Genomic DNA, 20,003 nt, shown 5'->3' on the forward strand with positions numbered 1-20,003 from the left:
GTGTTACTATAAAACTAATTACTTTCGTGCAGTTACGCAAGTTTTGGGGGCGTAAATATAGGCGTGAAGTCGATTTTTACATGCGATTGTACCAGATTATTTTGCGTAAATTTGAGAAATTGGGCTTTAAACAGTTGGTTCTACAACTTCTACCATTTGGGCCATTGTTTTACGCCAATGCTACTTTTATCACGGAAACATGTATGTACGTGTAACAAATTTATAGAGCTGAATATACATGCGTGGCTTTAGCGTTTTGTTTTGAATAATTTCCTTGTAAGCATAAATCGATGACCAGCTTTGCATACACGACGTGCCTACAATATGATCAGTGTAATAATGATGCACCTTTAAAATTGAGGTATATTTTTAAGGAGCAATTTTTCACGTGTAAATTGTTCGTCTTTCGAAGAAATAAAACGAGCTATGACATTATATATTTCTGAAATTTAATAATCTTGGTGACAAATTGTGTGGCCTGTAAGTCCAAGTGCAAGTAGTTAATCTGAATTCAGCACTGTTGTCAATAGGTGAGTTATGCAATTTATTAGCAATAAAATTAAAGAAGTTATCGAAATAGCAGCTTCGTTCATCATCGGGTCACGGACATTACATGAGGCTGAAGTTAGTAAAGTTAACGGTAATTTAACTTTATTGCGTGGATTTAGACTGAGTTTAAAGAAGTTCGGTTTCAAAGTAAGGGTATCTTTTTTTTTATCATAGTTTACTAAGTTTCAGATACTCCTGAAGGTCCGAATTAACGATCTATCCTAAATATGCATCGTTATAGTAACGTTACTAACTTCATCTTCATGAACTCAGAAGAAACACCCTGCGTAGTTGATGTAGAATTTAATTTTCTAAATAGCAGGCATAATTGTACGAACTTGTGACAAACTAGCCAGAATTAGGAAGCGGATTAGAAAGTGTAATGGAACGACAAATAGAATCATGTATCGGCCGGTTGTTGGTAAACTACGGTTTAGATTTACTAGGGTAACAGAAAGCGTCGAGAGGTGGCCGTCATGCTCTGAACTAAGCTCGCTTAGGATTGCCGGGAGAGAATCTGCTCTAAAGTACTCTAAACACACTTCTAAGTGCCACTTCGGCTTTTTTCTACTTCGCCATGGTCTTCGAGTCGCCAGATATAGAAGTGCACGTATATATTTGCATAGAAGAATGATGTAAACGTCTTATAATCATGTCGTAAAGTTTTTCCCAACTTTCAAGCGCATCAATGTTTTTTCCTTTTCATATGATTAGAAACGTACGAAATATTGAGCGAATCGAAATCCTTTTTAAATTTAAATTTCGATGTATCGATTGTTTGTTAATTCATAATTCCTTATGATCAAGCCGAAAAACGGTTTTCTGCATGTATATTGTAAGTAACTTGTATAATCGATGCTTCAAAGAAGTTGAATTCACCTATTCTTAATCGTGCGATTCAAGTTTAGCACAGCGGTTGAATTTCTTTCACATAAAAAAATTTGAAGGGATAAGTTTCATGTCCTGTAAGTCGAGATGCGGCAAGTAAAGGATCTAGAGCCCAGGAACTACAAGGTAACAGTCGTGAAAGTGGAAATTCAGTAGGTAGAGCACGTGGTGCTCGAAATCTGCGAAGCGCGATTCTAGTACGTCCGCTCTGTTGCGCGTTTATTTCCGGACTGAGGATTTCGGGTAACTGATTTTCGTCGTCGACGATCATTGATCGATGACGTCAGAAGAGAACGTCGTTTCGATGAGTCGAGACAACGCGCGCGTGTTGCTCTTATTGTCAGTCGGCTGCTGGATATGGACCAGAACGCACGTTAATTCAAGTTCGCACGTAGAAAAATATCGGTGTAGTTATTTATCACTCCTTTTACATATGATAATCTCATTATAATTTACCAAAGCAAGAGTATTTATTTAAAAGCTTGAATAGCAAAAGAATTTGATTACTGGAAGTTTTTTCAACGGGTTACTAATAACTCTGGTGTTAGAGGGTGCTTTACAGGGCGGGTAGAAAAAATTTTTGCTTACCAATGATAAATTTCCCTTTTTTCTCACTTACTTGAATACACATTGCGCCTCCTGCTACGTTACGGACTCAAAATCTGTACAGTTTGAAAGTGGTGGAATATTTTTTTATGTACATAATCTAAAGTGAGTGAACAAAGTTTTTAGAAATTAGGAAAATTTTTATCTCTATTTACGTTTGTCTTGCGCGAAAAGTTCATTATCGTGAATAATGTGCTGACGTACAAAATTGAATAACACTTACTTATTCAGAATTTTTATGAAATTAATGGCCGTCTAATTTCTGATGCCAGATCTCCTTAATCTTATTTAACTAATCCATACTTTAATGGATTGTGAAAAAAAGCTTTTACAACACGGTTTTCAAAACTCAAAATTGTTAAATTGTTAGGCTCGAAATCAAACAAACGAAATGAGGAAAATTTAGAAATCAGCTAATAATTGTTTCGATGAATTACTGATTACAGAAACATTTTTTCTTTGCAACGTGTGAATGGTAAAGATGTACCTTGACTTTTCAAATGATCCCAACTCAAGTTCAGAGAAGCCATTCTTTACTTAATATAAATAGCTGCAGTCAAGATGGATGGGATTTTCGCATAATTCAACTCTAGTTGCAATTATCACATCTGCTAGATTTGTATACAAATTAGTTAGATGGTAGGTATACCACACTGTTAGTTTTTCTTACAGAGACATTTGCGTCCCTCCTATTTCATTGTAATACGTACAAATAATTTCCAAATAAGTACATAGTTGCTATTCAGTTCGCAAAATGCCAGGTAGAAAGTATGCATACATAAAATTACTCTACAAAGTAAACAAAACAAAACAGAAGTACCCATATATAACATTATCTAACGTCTTTTTGCCATCGCAGTTTATCTCTATAAATTAATGTAACTGAAACTTCTGGCCAATGAAATATTGAAATTAAACTAATTATTGACGGTTAAATTTGCGATACTCTTGTGATCGCTAGAATTAATTGGTTTTGCATCTATCAGTATGATGCAGTACTCTCTAAGTTAAATATATAGTTACAAATTGCACGGAGGATTCATTATAAAAATAAATACTAAAGCTTATAAATTTGATAGTGCGTAAACTACTGATTGTTTTGCAAAATGATTATTCTGAACGATTTACAGCTCGCTCAGCAGCTGCTATCATCTTCGAAAACTCAGAGCTCTCATCGCTAAGTAAATTTGAAGGTGTGTCAAATTCAAGTACTTTCCCGTCGTTCATAATTAGCACCCTGTTAAGTGAAAGAACAGTTTGTAGTCGATGCGCTATCGTTAGTATCGTACATTCAGAAAATTCCTGCTGAATTGTAGTCTGTACAGCTAACTCAGTTTCCGGATCCACAGCCGCAGTCGCTTCGTCCAGAACTAGTATCTGAAATCATTGAAATTGTTTTCCAAAGCTTTTCCAAACCTAGGTGCACCATTAGACTAAGAAATAACTCTTAAGTACAACTTAAAAAACGAACCTTCGTATCCCTAAGCAATGCTCTTGTCAAGCAAAGCAATTGCCTTTCACCAACGCTCAAGTTATCCCCTCCGAATCCAACAGATGCATCAAGGTGACCATTTATGGATTGAACTCTGTTCTTTAGTTTGGTTTTTTCTAACGCTGACCAAATTTCTTCATCTGTGTGCACTTTAAATGGATCTAAATTCGACCTGGAATTATAATTCCAGTCAGTATCGACGCGACGTGTTTTTTCGAATCACGTTCAAAGCATTGTTCGTTGAAGATATAAATATCCATACCGTATGGTGCCACTGAACAATGTCGGATCTTGAGGAATAATCGACAGCTTCGTTCTCAAATGTTCAAGACTTATTTTGGATATATCTACGTCATCTATTTCTATCTTTCCTTTTGCCAGTTCAACCAGCCTGAATAGAGCAACGGTAAGGGAACTTTTTCCCGATCCTGTTCTGCCTACAATACCTGGTGTACAGAAGTTTAATATTCTTTGAACTGAATCGAGTTGGAAGTATGGAGAAAAACGTCCAAAGTAGTATTAAAGTTATACCGATCTTTTCTCCTGAGTTAACAGTGAATGAGACATTCTTCAAAATAAGTGGAGCACCTTCTCCATAAGCCATGCTGATATTTTGGAACTTTATGACTGCTGCTGATGGCCAAGTGGCGGGTGGTTCTACACTTGGTTGATTGGCACTGCCTTCGGTCACGAGTGTCTACAAAGTACAAAGTTTAAAGTATATTATTGGGTGATTATATCTGAACTTTTGTTAACAAAACTATTGGCAAGGACGATTAGGTGATGCGTTAAATTCCATACCCTGACATAATGATTTATTCTCTCCACGCTAATAAATCTAACTTCCGTTTCTGATACTAATCTTATAGTATATTGGAAGACACCTGCAATGTGCGCTGAATACGAAAGAGCCAGCCCAGCTAGAGGCGCTGGAACTGTGTTTTTTAATGCGATTACGAAACAGGCAGTTATACCAGTTATCAAAACTGATAATGAGTCCATTCGCACTGCCAACCATCTCATGGCTACGCAGCACATGAAGAGGCACTTGCTGTTTTCATCAAATATTTCGGAAAATCTGTAAACATATAAAATGAAATATGGAATGCGACGATCTAATCCAGAGTACAGATAATTATTAGTTTTCAAAGATATAATCTAGTCATATCCTTACTTTGCTCTAAAATCACGCTCTTTTCCAAAGGCGTGTATTGTACTGAGTCCTTGGACCGTGGCAGTAACGTAGCTGAAAACTGGAGCACGAGATTTATTTTCCATGCGCCTCAGGTCTCGACCAGCAACTCTGAGCAACATATAAATTCAGTTGTTATGCGATAATTTTTGCGTTGCATAATATTCTCACCTGAATATTTTACTGAGGAAATAGTAGACGGTGCTAAGTATAATCAAAGGCACTATAAACCATGGAAATACTATGCAGATGACCACCATGGCAAAGAACAGTATGAAGGTGTATTGCAAGATGCTCGTAACGCTCAATGGCAGTTTGCTGTCCACTGCAATAAAGCAAAAATTCAATGATGATGAATATGATGAATGAATACTTTTAAACAAAAGTATAATAAGGTCGAGGTAAAAAAATACTCAGCATACCTTCGTCCATGTCTCTGCTGAACAAGTGTTGTATCCTTCCGCTGGGAGTAGTGTCGAAAAATCTCATCGGACATCTGATTATTTTTTTAAACAAATTGTTGTGCAAGTTGGTGGAAGCTGTTATCGTTGCTTTTGTGAATGCTAAACTTCGCAGCAAACTGGACAACACTATCACTCCAACCGTACCAGCATAGACGATTCGATAATACTCAAAATTAGGATTATCATGTATGCTTGGAGAAATAATCGTTCGATTGTTTAACGCGATGGATGTGTTCTAAAAAATAAAACTCTGGCGTCAGTTATTTTCGTATTGAGGCCTGCATGTAACCATTGAAACACAGCATTTGATATGTTTGTCTCAACAAAAATTACTTTCAAAATTGCCAGTACTCAACGAAAAAACAAAGGAAGAGTAACTCGGATGTTACAATTTTATTGTGATACTTACACCTGAACCAGCTCTTAACCACGTTGCGAGCCACCAAGAACTGAACGCATTGCTTCCGACGCTCACAAAAAACGTTAGAATTACAATAAAGGAAAAGAAGTAGCCACCTGCTGCTACGATGTATGAATGATACGTATGTGCTTTTATAGTTCCTTGTTGAAGATCTTCGGCCACAGTTAATCCTGTATCTGTAAAAGGACATAAACGTGACGATGACAATGGATGCAGAAAAGGAATATCGCAGCATTATAATTGCTTTTTTATGGCACAGGCATTGAAAAGTCCACTTTTTGTGGCAGTTTTCGTTCCGTAAAGTGACGCTTTATACGGCAGCGAACAAAGTTGCGGAATAAAGTCTTTATTCCGCAGTTTTGATGCGCAGTTCGAAGTGCGCATCTCAAACTGCCGAATAAAGTAGCTTCGTCGAAGAGATCGCGACATAACCTCACTCTTCGTTTTGCTTTTCAATGCCCATACCGTAAAAAATATTGTATGTGGCATGCCCGTAAGCCGTTTCTTGGCTCGGATAATTTCAGTACTCGCTTCCGGCTCGCTTCTGGCTCGCCTTCAGCTCGTCCTGAAATCTTTATCCTTGCCAAATAAAAAAAAACAGGCGGTTTACGGGCATGCCACATAAATAGCTATTTTTTAACTTGGATCTAAGTAATTAAAACCAGAAGCAGAAAATAAAATTTTTGTGCTGTTTTTCTTCCTTTGATAGCAAGGTATCGCTATAATATTCACCAGGAGCTCCAATATTGTCGATATTATCAGCACTAACGTGGGAGCTGTCCTTTGCAATACGATTTATATTGTCCTCGTGGGATGAGGTTTTATTCACCGATTGCGGAAGTACTTCAATTTTCTCACTGAAACAAACGTTTCCGTGCTATTATGCGTCAAACTAGCTCATTTACGTGACGCCATAAGCAACGTTAAAATCTTACTCTGCAAGATCCGGTTCTTCGGTCTTACTTTCGGCTGAAATAGCTGCAACCATTAACGCGTATTCGTTTCCCAGTTTCATCAACTCGTTATGAGTACCATGTTCGATGATTCTACCTTCACCCATCATGTAAATGTCGTCACAACGATTCAAGTACTGAAGTAAATGAAAAGTTTGTTTAAATAACAATATACACTGGCAAGTAACCTGAATAATACGAACTCAAGCTTACGTGAATTTGATGAGTTACAAAGAGTACAGTTTTTCCACGGAGGGCTCCCAGTATATAGTTATCAAAAATGAAAGATCCAACTCGTGCGTCAACAGCACTCAATGGATCATCCAAAAAGTAAATATCTCTGAAAGAAACGAACTTCATGAGGGAACTTTAAGCCACTTATTACTTTGTCTGCAGTGAACAAGAGCCCAAAACAGTAATCAGACCTTACCGATTCGCATATAGCGCTCTAGCCAGTGCGACTCTTTGCTTTTGGCCACCCGATAGATTGACTCCGTTTTCTCCAATTTCTGCCTGATCACCTCCTGACATCATGTTGATGTCCTGGGTCAAGTTGGATGCAAAAATTGCCTTATAATACCGGGCATTGTCAAACTGGAGACCAAATAATATGTTATCTCTCAATGAAGCGTTGGTTATCCAAGCTTGTTGACTGACGTAGGCGCAGGAACCATCTCTCATCACCTGACCTTCGTTTATTCGAAGCTGGCCCAAAGCTGCAAGCAGCAAACTCGACTTTCCGCTACCTACGTGTCCACAGATTCCAATTAATTTGCCCTTCGGTGCCTCAAAAGTTACATCAAAAAGAAGTTCAGTATATTCAGTACTCTTCGTAGGCTTATTGAGTTTTTCCTTTTCACTTTGGTCCCCTAAATTTGAAGTTTTACTCTTCCTGTGTCACAAAATACTTTGTATTTGAATAAAATTAAATCGTTAATATGCAGCCGACTTCCAAGCTTTTTTTTTTTTTTGACCCGCTTAGATTAGAGCGCAAAAAATCGATCCTCAATAATCTCATTGTTTTATTCACCTTACTTTCTCAGCAGTTTCAGATTCTTCTTTCGTCCGGTTATCAAATGTGTTGCAAGCAAACGTTCCATGATTAATCGCAACAGCTTGAGATTTAAAAATTGGTTTTGTAATGGTGCAACCACTGTCTTCCAAGAGTAATACACTCTGTAAAATGATGTCATAGAATTATGGGATGAACATGATTATTCCACGAAAATAAGAATCTGATAAATATTAACAGCTCACAGTATGCCTCTTTGTAAATCCAATATTTATAATAACTGTTAAGAAAGCTATTTCAAATTGTTGGTAAAAATCTTGCAAGAGAAATCAATTATTCAAAGTTTTTGAAGTTAGGTACAGTTGTTCGTCCTAGCAAACATCCGCTCTCCATGCAGTCGTTAGGAATTCACTCTATAAAACTCAAAGTCTTTCTCATGGAGACCACACAAGGAGACCGAATTCAAACTCCGCTTGGTCTCTGTGGCTTTCTATCCGTATCCCCGCAAAAAGTACCTCCGGCGCAAAAACCTTTCACGAAGTACATTAACAATTTGTTCTCATCGTTTATCAAAAAAGATTAAAATCCTTTAACTCAACCCTTAGCTTGCACATCTCTCTGGAATCACACTGCTGTTACAATGAGATCAGACTGACCCTAAACTTATCCAACTACAAATGATAATTAAGTACGAACAAAAACGAAATTACTCATACATTGATAAAAATTGAGAAAAAAAAGTTACATTAGTAAGTGGTAATTGGAGGGCCGTTTTTCAAGGTATGATGCATACATGAAAGGATTATGATAGAATTGTAGGAATTTACTTTTGCGATTTTGTGGAATTCGTGCTATTTCTTTATTTCTGCGTCGACCGAAAATGTGTTGGAGTTTTTTTTTGTTGAGATTGTTGTATAGAATGCGGCTGTTCAGCGCTTTTTGCGTTTGAGATACGTAGCCTTCGATGTTAAGAGATATATACGTTAACGTTCAAATCTAATTACGTAGGTCGATATTAACAAAAAATATTCACGACTACTAACCTTCATTCTGTCGAACGAAATTTTAGCTGAGACCATAGCTTCAATGCCATATTGGAAAAGGGTCAGTGAAAAAGCAAAGCGGGAGTCTAGAAGAGATACATAGGAGAATACCTGAAATGGAAAAACAAAAAATATTGATTCACGAAGTGTAAATGCCCGGGAATTGAATATATCTGTTATAGAAATTATTTTAGTTGCTCAATTTTTAAAAATCAATCAGTAGACTAAAAATTAATTAAAAAATTTGTACTTAGGTTTAAAATTTATTAACTAGCATTTTACCTGCGACGCTGTTAAATTATTTCCTGTAGAAATATGAGCGAGTACGGTCGTGACTGTAGAAATAACCGGTATGGTAGGTGCCACAGAAACACTTAAGCTTTGGCAGTAAGAAGTCTTTAGAAGAACGTGTCGTTCCTTTTTTCTAATATCTGTAAAAATTTCAGTTTTTACCTTCGTGATATATCACTAAATAAATAGCTGTTCTGCTATGTTTCAATTTAATTGAATTATACATACCCAGAAGGTCTTGACTAAAACTTTGCTCCCACGCATACATTTTTATTAATTTAATGTAATCCAGGATCTCATTCATGAGTCTAATTCTCATGTCAGAAATCTTTACTACTTCAGATTGGAAATATCCGTATAGACGAGATATCATAAACTGCAATAGAACAAAAACCAATTGACAAATAATGTGCAGAATGTGATTGACGTGTATAGAATTCTTCACGTTTTCAAATAGAAAACTGACCTGAATAGGATAGAAGAAGACGAAGGCTATCATTCCGACAAGTGCCATGGGCCCGAGGAGCCAAAATATGTAAAATGCTGCATACAGTGTTGTTATTGGTCCTGCAATGATCAATGACCCATAGATAACCATATCGAATATTCTCTGGTCATCGTTGGAAAACATGTTAATAATCTGTAATTTATAAATAAATACAAGTCTTAATTAAACTGGTTAATTACGATGTCCTGGTATCTTTGCTCATACGTGGTAAACAAACTAAACTTACTTCTCCGATGCTTTTATTTCCCAAATTATTGACTCGGGAAATTTTTCTGTACAGCAAATTAAAACATGCAGATCTCAACCGCAAAGCTGTTCTGTAATTCAGGGCCCATGCCCAACTGAACAACAATGCTCGCAACAATTCGGAGAGGGTAAGTAGTAACGCCCACTTAACACCCTCTGCGTAGGGTTCACCTTCGGATTCCACATACTCAAGTAGCTTCCGTGCTAATACAGTCTGGAAAAGAAAATTGGCGGTGATTTCAGAATTTCACAAGTTTAGGGTAATTTACTATTTCAACAACTGTTATTTGAAGTGATTGTGCAACTCACAGGGTTGATGAAACCGAGAATGAGACAGGTTGTGTAAACGATGCATGAGGCAAAAAATCTTGTACGAAAGAACCTCCAGGCTACTCTGCCAAATGAAGCTTCTGCTGGTCCTTTTCTAAGTAATTCGTCTTTCCACAGGCGTTCTAATCTAATTGAAAAATTGTATCAACGGCGTTATAGAAAATTTTATATACTGATTCTGATATATGTTGAATCATACTACCAAAAAAGGAGAGGCAAGGTAGAAAATGGTATGGATGTTACTGGAGGGAGATACCTGTACCGGCTTTAAAAAATCGAAAATTTTTCTTTCGCATGAAATGATACCTAACATATTTGGAATATGATAATAAATTCGTACAACGAAATGCCAAGTATTTTTTTATGTTATTTTGCTTGAGTGCCAGGAGTGTTTGAGCTGAGATTTCGGACATGTTTCCTTTTATAATATTCAGTCTTTCTCATGATCAGATCTGTTTTGTTTTGTGGCACTATATTAGGTGAAGTGGACGTTTTGAAAAAAGGATTCGTAAAATAGTTTGGGGTAGAAGCTATGATACTTTTTTAGTGTCTTTGTAAAATTGTTATCTCGACGACGATCACCGTGACTCGAAGAGTCATATCTCAGCCATTTTGCGTAATTTCAAAATCAAAACTTTCATTTTCAGAAAAAAAAAATCATGAAAGTCACTGATTTTTCCTTTGTTTGAAGGTATCTCCCTCCAGAAAATCATTCAAAATTCCAATCCTATCAACTAATCTCTTCAAATTAGCTTAAGAAAGACAAAATCTTTTTCGGCATTTATTTGGATTCAAAGAAATTGTATCAAAAAACAAGTTTATGATATTTTGAATTTTTCATCTTGTTACAATAAGAGAAAATAGTAAATATACTGTACCAAGATTGAATTAAGTAAGAAGAATCTGCCTAGAAAAAGATCAGTGGTTCAAGAATATTTCACTTTCAAATTCCTCTATCTTATTGTTAAGCATACTGTTCAAGAAAATCATCGAATTGATACTGACGATTTCGATTTAGCGCAATCGATAGATTCAACAAGCAACAGGTGGACTAAAGCTAATATGAAAAAATTTACTAGCACCTGTCCGCGTTGTAATTGCAGTCATCGTAAGGTGATACAGCTGGTAATTCTTTCATTTTTATTCCAGTTCGAAATGCTTTATACATGTATGTCGACACCCATGAAAAACTGATAAATGAAAAAAGTCCAGCGCTGTCTATGGGCATCGTACCTATCTCCCTGGAATTTATGAACATAAAATTGTTTCAGCTTCACTGACTTCGACAGTCTACTCGAATATGAAGACGACTTTAAACTCATACAGTGTTAACTTAATTTAGATAAAATGAGACACTTACTTCCCCTTTTTGCGAACCGGGATGAGATTTCTCAAGGAATTATTGTATCGGTCGATCGCTTTCTTTCGTGAATAGGTGAGTTCGCCCATATCGCTATCCTGATCGAATGATCGAGGAATCTGCTCGTTTCCATCCATGTTCTTTGATCTGTTGAAGAGAATTGGTAAAGGAAATAAAGAAAAAATACTGAATCCTTCAAGTTTCGGTGCGAATTAAATCGGATACCTACAGTCTGTCTAAAAAATGTGTAAGCCTTTAGAATTTATCAATTTCTTTGCTTTTCAATTTTTCTTATCAAGAGAACAGATAAATCAGTCTTTAGGTATATTAACAATATGATTAAGACTTCCGAAAACAAAGTTACAAAAATGAAAAAGAAATTATCACTATTAAACTTGCTGAACAACCTTTGATGTATCACAAATATTCCGACACTCAGATTAAGCAGATTCACAAATTGAATAAAGATAATTCAAAAGCTAACGAAATATAGCAGAAACTGATGCCTCGTTCAACATATCGAAGATAAGAAAAACAAATATGTGGAATGAATAGAGAAGGATTACGAAAATCATTTTTTTCCCTCACAAGTAACGTCTGGAACATAAAGAAAACCACAAGAAATTGAAATTTCCTTACAAGATAAATAAACACATAGAAACGCCGATGTTCCGTTGTGTACTTCCTTATTTCCTTCTATGTTTACCGTGATACAAACCACATTCTGTGCGACGCGTGCGTAGAAGCTTAGCTTTGATAATGAGCAATCGGGTCAATACTAGGATATACTGTCGAATATAGTAGGGCTAATGGACAAAGGTAGGTAATAGTATTTCTGATAGTACTTTACCAAGGGGATATACTATAGGCGTGTTCAACCATTTGAATGGCTCGATGCGAATTTTTTTATTGCACTTTAACGGAGTAGAAGTAAAAATAGATCTTTTTTGGCGCGTGCTGTGTCAATGGATGAAAATTAGAAAAAGCCTATTTGCTCTGTCGTTAAGGTAGTGAGAAAAGCAGTTGTTTGCAAATCTTATGTAAGGAATGTATATTTTTAAGTATTTTACGACAGCGGATGCGAATATTTGTCATCAATATTCGCGGATGCGAAAATACATTTTTAAATTTGGCGCCATTTCTATGTGGATAAAAATCGATAATTTATTCTCTAAAAGGTATATACACCATGCAAGTCGCGTGCACGGATTAGCACCGTTTCCCAAATTGATAACAGAAACAAATTAATTTTGACGTTAGAGTGTGATTCGAACGTGAAGATAAAGTTTTATAATAAAAGTTCGTTATCAAACTAATGTTTTTTTCTGTCCTATTTAATATTATTTTCACAATTTTCACAAGCAAAATATCAAGTACTTCTGACAGTCACATTCGAAAAATATTCGCACGGTTTTTGCGGATGCGAATGCGAATATTTGTTACATCACTATTCGACATATATTACATATAATTTGTTGAATAATTGATGGAAATCATACATCGACAAACTCAGTCATTATCTGGTGTTGTTATTGCTGTAATTATTGTACATCAACGATTAGACTTTGCTATTCGCTATAAGTTATGATTAAAGAGTATTTATGCACGATTTGTGCAAAAGCTATAATGATAGTCATTAAATGAATTACACTACTTACAAAAAGCAGATGAAAACGTTCTAGGTGTTCTCATATTTGTTGGAAAACTTGTTCGAGAAATGATTCGATTAATTGCAAGCTGCGTCTTTGCGTAGAGTTGCATTTTAATATATGTCAGAGACAGCGTGTCAACGCAAGATTGGCTGATAGATAAATAGAAAAATGGACGATAAAAAATACAGATAAAAATAATCGATCGATAAGAAATAATAAAAATTAGTTAACGTGAGAACATTAAACGTTGAAATTTTTTTATTTCTCGTATGTTTTACTTAAGATGTTTTCGTAATTATGATTTTACTTTCAAGACAAATCAGACTACAGGCTGTTGACAAATACTTAATTTACTCACGTTACTAATTCGACTCTTTATCTGCAATAAACAGCTCCGTTCAATGAATGAAATGAACGTCACAAGTAGAGCCTCATTCGTTCCAAGTTAATCTTTATACCTGATCCAATCCAGTTAATGAAACTGTATATACGTACGTGTATGATATACGAGTGCAGTTTTATCTGTTATACGTGTATTATAGTTTTACAAAACAAATTCATTTCTATCTTGAATAAAAATTAATAACACTCTGATATATTTTACAATATGCGTTTAACCAGTATAATCAGTTCTTCTTTAGCGATACTTTATAAAAACATATTTTGTATAGGTCAGTACACACAGCATGGGGAATCAGTAAAAATACAAAAATTAGTAAACAACACACTATATGCTGACCGCAAGTTTTTATTCACCAAGTAGTCAGTGGAAGTAAGTTATTTATGAACGTGGTTGGGAGAATTTCTTGGTCTTTCATAGACTTTGAACAATAAACTCACTATTTGCAATTAATTTTTTATTTAATATACGATTTTCATATCTGCTGTTTTGTTATACTAACTTTTACATTTATCTCACCGTAGTTGCATTCGTTGGCGATCAAATCTTTAATCTTTGCAATGCACTGGAAGATGTTCAACTGCAGAGACTGTTCTCAATCGTAAATTTTATTTTTTGCTGTTAGTGTATTCCAGGTGACATAACATGGTCGTAATGCACTAGAACAGCTTATTGCGGAGACTGTTTTCTATTGTAAATTTCATTTTGTATGCATATAGTAAAGAAATTAAATTGATCAACCGTACGAAGTTCATCAAACAATAATTCGACAGTATCGATACAATTTATTTGATTGCAATAAGTCGCTCTTACCCAACGTCCTTTTCTATGGTATCCTGATTTCCGTTCCCAACATTTTCACTGTTTTTCAAATCTGCAGCTGGTTCGGGTTTTCGCATAATTACAACGTCTGCACACTCTTAAGCCGCGAATTATTTCCCTCTACAAGAGTTCACAAAATCACTAATTACATCGGTATAATCACTGTTCGTAATCCTTAAATCGGGAGAAATAAAAAAAAATTTTAATCGGCACGCGTCACTTGGTCAAATGATACGACAATTAGGTCGTATATACGTTATAACCGAACAGCGCAGATTAGATACGAAATCTCGATGATCGCTATCTGGCTTTATTGTCAAATTCATGAGACGCTATATATTTCCAAATATTTGAGTTATCTGAAAACTGACCCAGTTTTACATGTATCTTACAAACGTACCGATATCAACGTTGACGAGCCACTTCAAGCGAAGCCTCACGTTCGTCTGCTGCCAGCGTCGCGTCGTTTCGACGACGTGTTGAATCCCTACCACCAAAGGCAGTAACTCTTTACTTATTTCAGGCCTGATCGACCATTGGGCAACACTTCCGTTACCACCAATCAAAGGTGGATGGCGTGGGATGGTACTGAAGCACTACAAATCGAAGAAAGCTTGATGCTAGCTGTCCACGCGATTATATACGCTTCCAACATCTTGAGGCATCAACTCATTACCGCATGTGCCAAAGATGCATGCAGTATTCGCTCGATACCATTGAACATTGTTCCGGTTGTTATGGCCATGGAAAAAGGTGAACAGTTTGTGCTTCATGCAAGAGTATAGTTTGAAACAATGCGTTTTTTCTTTCTGTTGACAATTAGACCAGTTATTCAAGTTTTTGTGACCCAAGATAAGATCGTAGGATGATATGAACCGTGAATAATTCGGCACAGCTGTCCGATGTGCCTTAACATTTCATCGCATAAATTACAGTTGATCATACACATACTGTTACTTATCAACTTGTAAAGTGTGAACTCGGCTGAAAAGTACAGGAAAGTCACTTTTTACAATTTATACAGTGATGGGTCTAAGTTGTAATAATTCCAAGCAAGATAAGTAACACTTGAATGAATACAGCATTCTGTATGATTATTGTTTTCGGTTTTTGTACGAATCTCTTCAAATTTCATCTCTTCAAGTTGGGAATTGGCCCAGATGCAGACCGGACGAAGAGGATCGGGTCCGAATAGGTCCCTTTAGGAACGGACCGTTTCATCTATCCGGCATTTTCACAAGGGATACCAACGACAAGTCAAAATAATAAATTGCAGTTTTCATACTTATCGTAATCTTACAGACGTATTGATAAAACAAACATAACATAACAAGGTCCTCATATTTTATTTTTTACAAAATAGTAATTTGGAAAGCAAGATTGTTCACAATTCTTCACTCGATCCATTCATACGGGCATGCTTTCGAGGTTGGAAGAAGGTAGGTAAATTGAAGCGCTTTTAGTGATATGAAAATGGTTCGTTGAAGGTCTTCGGAACTTCAATTTTCATTACGCTTCCTGCCTCTTGTGGAATGAGTAAATTGCATTCGATGCTGAGCTTTGAAGCGAAAAATAATGAGTCGATTGCATTGGTTCATCATTATACATGATAACATATATATACATATTAAATTAGTCCAACTTTAATCGCACTCTTGTGTGCGTCACGTTACTTCGAGGAGCCTTCATTGAAATAGAAGAATTTCATGTTGACACAATTGTTCCCCAAAAGATGTTCGTTTACCGGGTATCTCCAGTTCAAATTTTCAATCTATATCTAACGAAGCTTTTATATGAGGAGATATATTTCGATCGACTTATGAATTCACACTCAAAATATATTCACGTCAACGGTTTACAGTTCTCGAATGGTCTTGTAGTTGGCTAAAATAGTATTTATAAACTCATCACGCGAGATGATTTCGTTTTTAAGGGCCTTCATATTACAGTGATGCTACTTCATCGCCTCCCCCTACTTCCTAAGTCGTTGAGAATGAAATCTTGAGAACAAAGAATTACGCGCGTTTTGCTCCTCCCACCTAATCGCCTATACCTAGCAGAACCTGTAAAGTACATTTACGGATTGTCTATTTTTCCTCCAAGTGAAGACAGGTGACGACGACGACGAGACGAAAAAGATGTACCTGAACGCAACTAGTTTCTTCTTTTCTTATGTAGATCATTCATATTCTGATGAATAAAAACCATAGCCGTTATATGAATTGGATCATGCAAATTAATATTGTGTAATTATGGCTTGTCTTAATGTTAACGTTGTGTGGTTGTTGGTGGAAAATAAATTGTCAGGTTTAACAGAAAATTATATATTCAACAATGTTCATTTCGAATTAATTGTTTAATTGTTTGCCAGGATGGGCCAAAAAAAAAAAAACGATTCTTTTTCTTCTTTAGTTACCGTGAAAATGTCGTTCAAGATGATGAAAAAAAAATTCTGGTAAGGTTTGAGCTCTTAATATTAATATTAGGAGTTCAAACTTTCACAGAATTTGTTTTTCATCATCTCGAACGATATTTTTACGATAACTACAGAAGAAAAAGAATCATTTGTTTTTTTTTTTTTTTGCCCAGCCTAATATATATAGCAGCAGCATAAAAAGCCCAAACAGATGTTGGATTTACATTTTTGACGTATTATCTAAGGATTAACATAGTTTTTACTATCACGGGATTTCGTTTTTTGCGAGTTGTATTTGGCTGGAGCTGTAATCAGTGCTTCACCTGCTCGATGATTACTCACGTGGACTTTGACGTGCTTCGAATATTCGAGTATGACGTACACATGAAAATTCTTGTTTTTTCATGTGCTGTAGGTACCCGACGAGCCATACATACACATATAGTAATAAAGAGAAAAAACTGTATGTTTGTTGGTAAGACATTGAAGATTGATTTATTTCCCGTAGAACCGGAAGTCATAGTTAAACGGGGAATTTTTCATGCGCATCATTTGATTGTAAATCCTATAAGTTTCAGATTTTTTCATCAATCAGTATCCGAGATCATCGCGGGAGTTTGTCGGATAGATCGATAAACCGACTTTTTTCTAAAAATCTGTTTTTCGAATTCCAGAGGTTCGACAACGTAAGGATTTGTTGATATTAAAAGAAGTGATCTTCGACCGAAACTAATATAATTCTTGTTTGACCAAAGGTGATGCAAAGCAAAAGGTGTTTTTGGTATTTATTATAATTACACATCCGTTTTCACATTATTTAAATAGCTTGAGTTATGTTCTTTGCCACTATGATTAATTATTCATAAATTGGCGAACTAATCAGAGAGATTCTATTCGCGATTAATGACTGCCGATAGACACATGGAACGGACGTCAAGTTGTTTAACCTTGACCCACGGATATTCGTTTATGTTTTTTTAGTCTCGAGAACATTTTGGTATCAACTTTGAAATTCGTCTCGACTCGTTGATATGACACATGAGTTGCTACTTTACGGGTAATGAATAGCTAATTAAGCATAAATAAGCTTAAAGATTATTATTAAGCATGAATACCTTCCGATATTAGAATCAAATTATAGTGAAAAATCTTAGGTAAAGCATCAGGAAGTAAATTAGATACGAGATCAATGGACGAAGAAAATTAGGTTGAACCTGATTCTGTTTTTTCAAATACACGAATCGCATGGCATCAAGAAATCACCCCATGGAGTATCATTTTCACCCCAAAAGATGCAGTTATCGGTAATCAAATATCCTTTGGAATTTTAGTACCGATTACTTGACACAGAGCAGAACGATTCCTGTAACCCAAGTGCGGAGGCTGGCGAGATCTGTAGTTGAAATAGAGCCTCGTAACAGATAAAAAGTAAAACGTGACCTACACGAAGGTCTGACAAAAAAACCTTGCATCACAGTGGATGGAGATGACGAATGTGACCCACTTTTCTGATTTCGTTTCACTGCAGTACATATAATTTATCAGAATTCCACTGTTATCCACATTCATTGTCACACAGGAACTCGGATTACATATACTTGAACGTTTCATTTTTCTGTTGCAATACGTAACAATTGGTGTTCCGACACCAGCCATTTTGGTTTCGAATCTTTCACAATGAGATACTCGCGTCCGTCCAACTTTTTACAGGTATAATTTGGTTGAATAGAATATTACTTCATCCTCTGTACTTGGGGCTGTGTTTGTAGTTATGCCTCATTATCATCAAGCTGTCTAAAGAACAGTTCGTGACCAACGAAATCATGCCTGGAGCTAACTTCAAATGCCGCGAGATGAGAATATTACCCAACATATATATGTATGGGGCATTACACCCCAAACCGACCTGCGTCTGACCTTCACCATCGGTGATGGTATTTATTTTATGGTATGGTGTAGGTGCAGAGTCTATAAAGAAATCATTTTTCACTGAGTTTCAGATTAATTGATTTTTACTGCTCCTAAAAACTGAAAAACCCAATTTTCAAAAGAATAGCTCTAATCGATGGTCTTTAAATTTTTCTCATTGATTCTTTGCAAAGAAGAAAAAAAAATGAAAATTTTAAGACCAAGATATAAGTTCGCAAGCTTTTGGTTTTACACAAGTAATTGAAAAGTAAGAGCAATCGAATTAAATATGAATTACAGAAATATAAATTTCCTCATTTTCTAAAACTGGGTTTCAACTATAATACGAAGAATGACAGCAACGAGAATGTAATAGAATTTTTATGGAATTCTTTTACCTTACGATTATGCTTTTTGAACTTGCATACAACCACTGTTGTATGTAGATATTTTTATCAAGAAACTTCGTTTCAACTATGTCATTTGACAATCATACCTATTTTCTGGGAAACTTGTAATTATAGCTACGTGAAATTACACCGCGCTTCTATATATTGACATACTCTCGTTTTTTTTATGCTCAACAGGATTGGCGATTCAATATGCCGAGGAAAATTCTTCATCTTAAAATAAATATTTATAAAAGATTGGCTCAACGTGAAAACATCGAATTTTGAAACAATATTGCTACCAAGTTGTCGATTACATTTTTAATTTAATTGTAAACATTTGATTCCTCATTAATATCGTTCAATTCGTATAGATTAAAAGGTAGAGGATATAATTGCTTTAATACCTAATTAAACCTTTGAAAAGTGTAATGTTTTCAGCAATATATATGAGAGATAAAATATATTTTCGCGTCTAATTTTGGGAAGAACTATAAAAACTGGTGATAATAAATATCGTGACACAATTAAAAACAGACCAATTCAAACAATTTTATTATTGGAATATGAAACACAGTGTAAAAATTATACACTTAATATTTCTGCGTAATCACATGATACGAAGATATTCAATAAAGTGTTTTCATTTTTACATCAATTTAATTTTCTAGAATATTAAAATATCTCCGATATAAGATTAACAGATTTGTCCATCTATGGGACCCACTTTTATTTCAAATTGTCTTTTTATCAATATTGAGTTCTGCTGTGGCACTTAATTCGTACGTACTAATGCTAAATTTCCTACAATATGAAATTTATATGTTATGTCTACACGCAATAGAGTATCATTCGACCATCAAAATACGCATTAATGGAAGTCTGCTTCACTTTAAAGGGTATAATATTAAAAGGCTGGTTCTAAGCTTCTAGGATACAATAATTATTAGTGAATATAACGATATTAATATTAAGTCATGATAGTTATATCGAACGTAAGTTCAGTGAACTTCGTGTGCTCAATGAACCGTGACCAAGCGTTTCTGTGGTTTTTTCACAGT

General features: G+C 35.5%; 1 protein-coding gene across 1 annotated transcript; it reads right to left on the minus strand.

Annotated features, from left to right (window-relative positions):
* Positions 1-2,501: 2,501 nt before the first annotated feature.
* Positions 2,502-14,321, minus strand: LOC124405259 (ATP-binding cassette sub-family C member 5-like). Its single transcript, XM_046880004.1, has 23 exons — positions 14,221-14,321; positions 11,356-11,502; positions 11,078-11,236; positions 9,975-10,122; positions 9,646-9,879; positions 9,378-9,551; positions 9,140-9,287; positions 8,903-9,051; positions 8,621-8,731; positions 7,596-7,741; positions 6,996-7,457; positions 6,779-6,905; positions 6,548-6,702; positions 6,345-6,469; positions 5,601-5,788; positions 5,150-5,426; positions 4,899-5,052; positions 4,710-4,838; positions 4,337-4,613; positions 4,067-4,232; positions 3,798-3,981; positions 3,515-3,707; positions 2,502-3,420 (listed from the first exon to the last, which is right to left on the minus strand). The coding sequence occupies exons 1-23, from the start codon at positions 14,304-14,306 to the stop codon at positions 3,154-3,156; spliced, it is 4,206 nt and encodes a 1,401-aa protein (XP_046735960.1). The 5' UTR covers positions 14,307-14,321; the 3' UTR covers positions 2,502-3,153.
* Between the last annotated feature and the right edge of the window lie 5,682 nt (positions 14,322-20,003).

Source organism: Diprion similis, chromosome 4 (assembly GCF_021155765.1).
Source record: "Diprion similis isolate iyDipSimi1 chromosome 4, iyDipSimi1.1, whole genome shotgun sequence".
NCBI lineage: Eukaryota > Metazoa > Arthropoda > Insecta > Hymenoptera > Diprionidae > Diprion > Diprion similis.

Coding starts and splice junctions, on each gene's coding strand:
- LOC124405259 (XM_046880004.1), bottom strand. CDS start 14,306: ATGCGAAAACCCGAACCAGCTGCAGATTTGAAAAACAGTGAAAATGTT. Junction 6,703..6,778: donor TTGTAACTCATCAAATTCAC/GTAAGCTTGAGT, acceptor CATTTACTTCAG/TACTTGAATCGTTGTGACGA. Junction 3,982..4,066: donor TAACTCAGGAGAAAAGATCG/GTATAACTTTAA, acceptor TCTGTACACCAG/GTATTGTAGGCAGAACAGGA.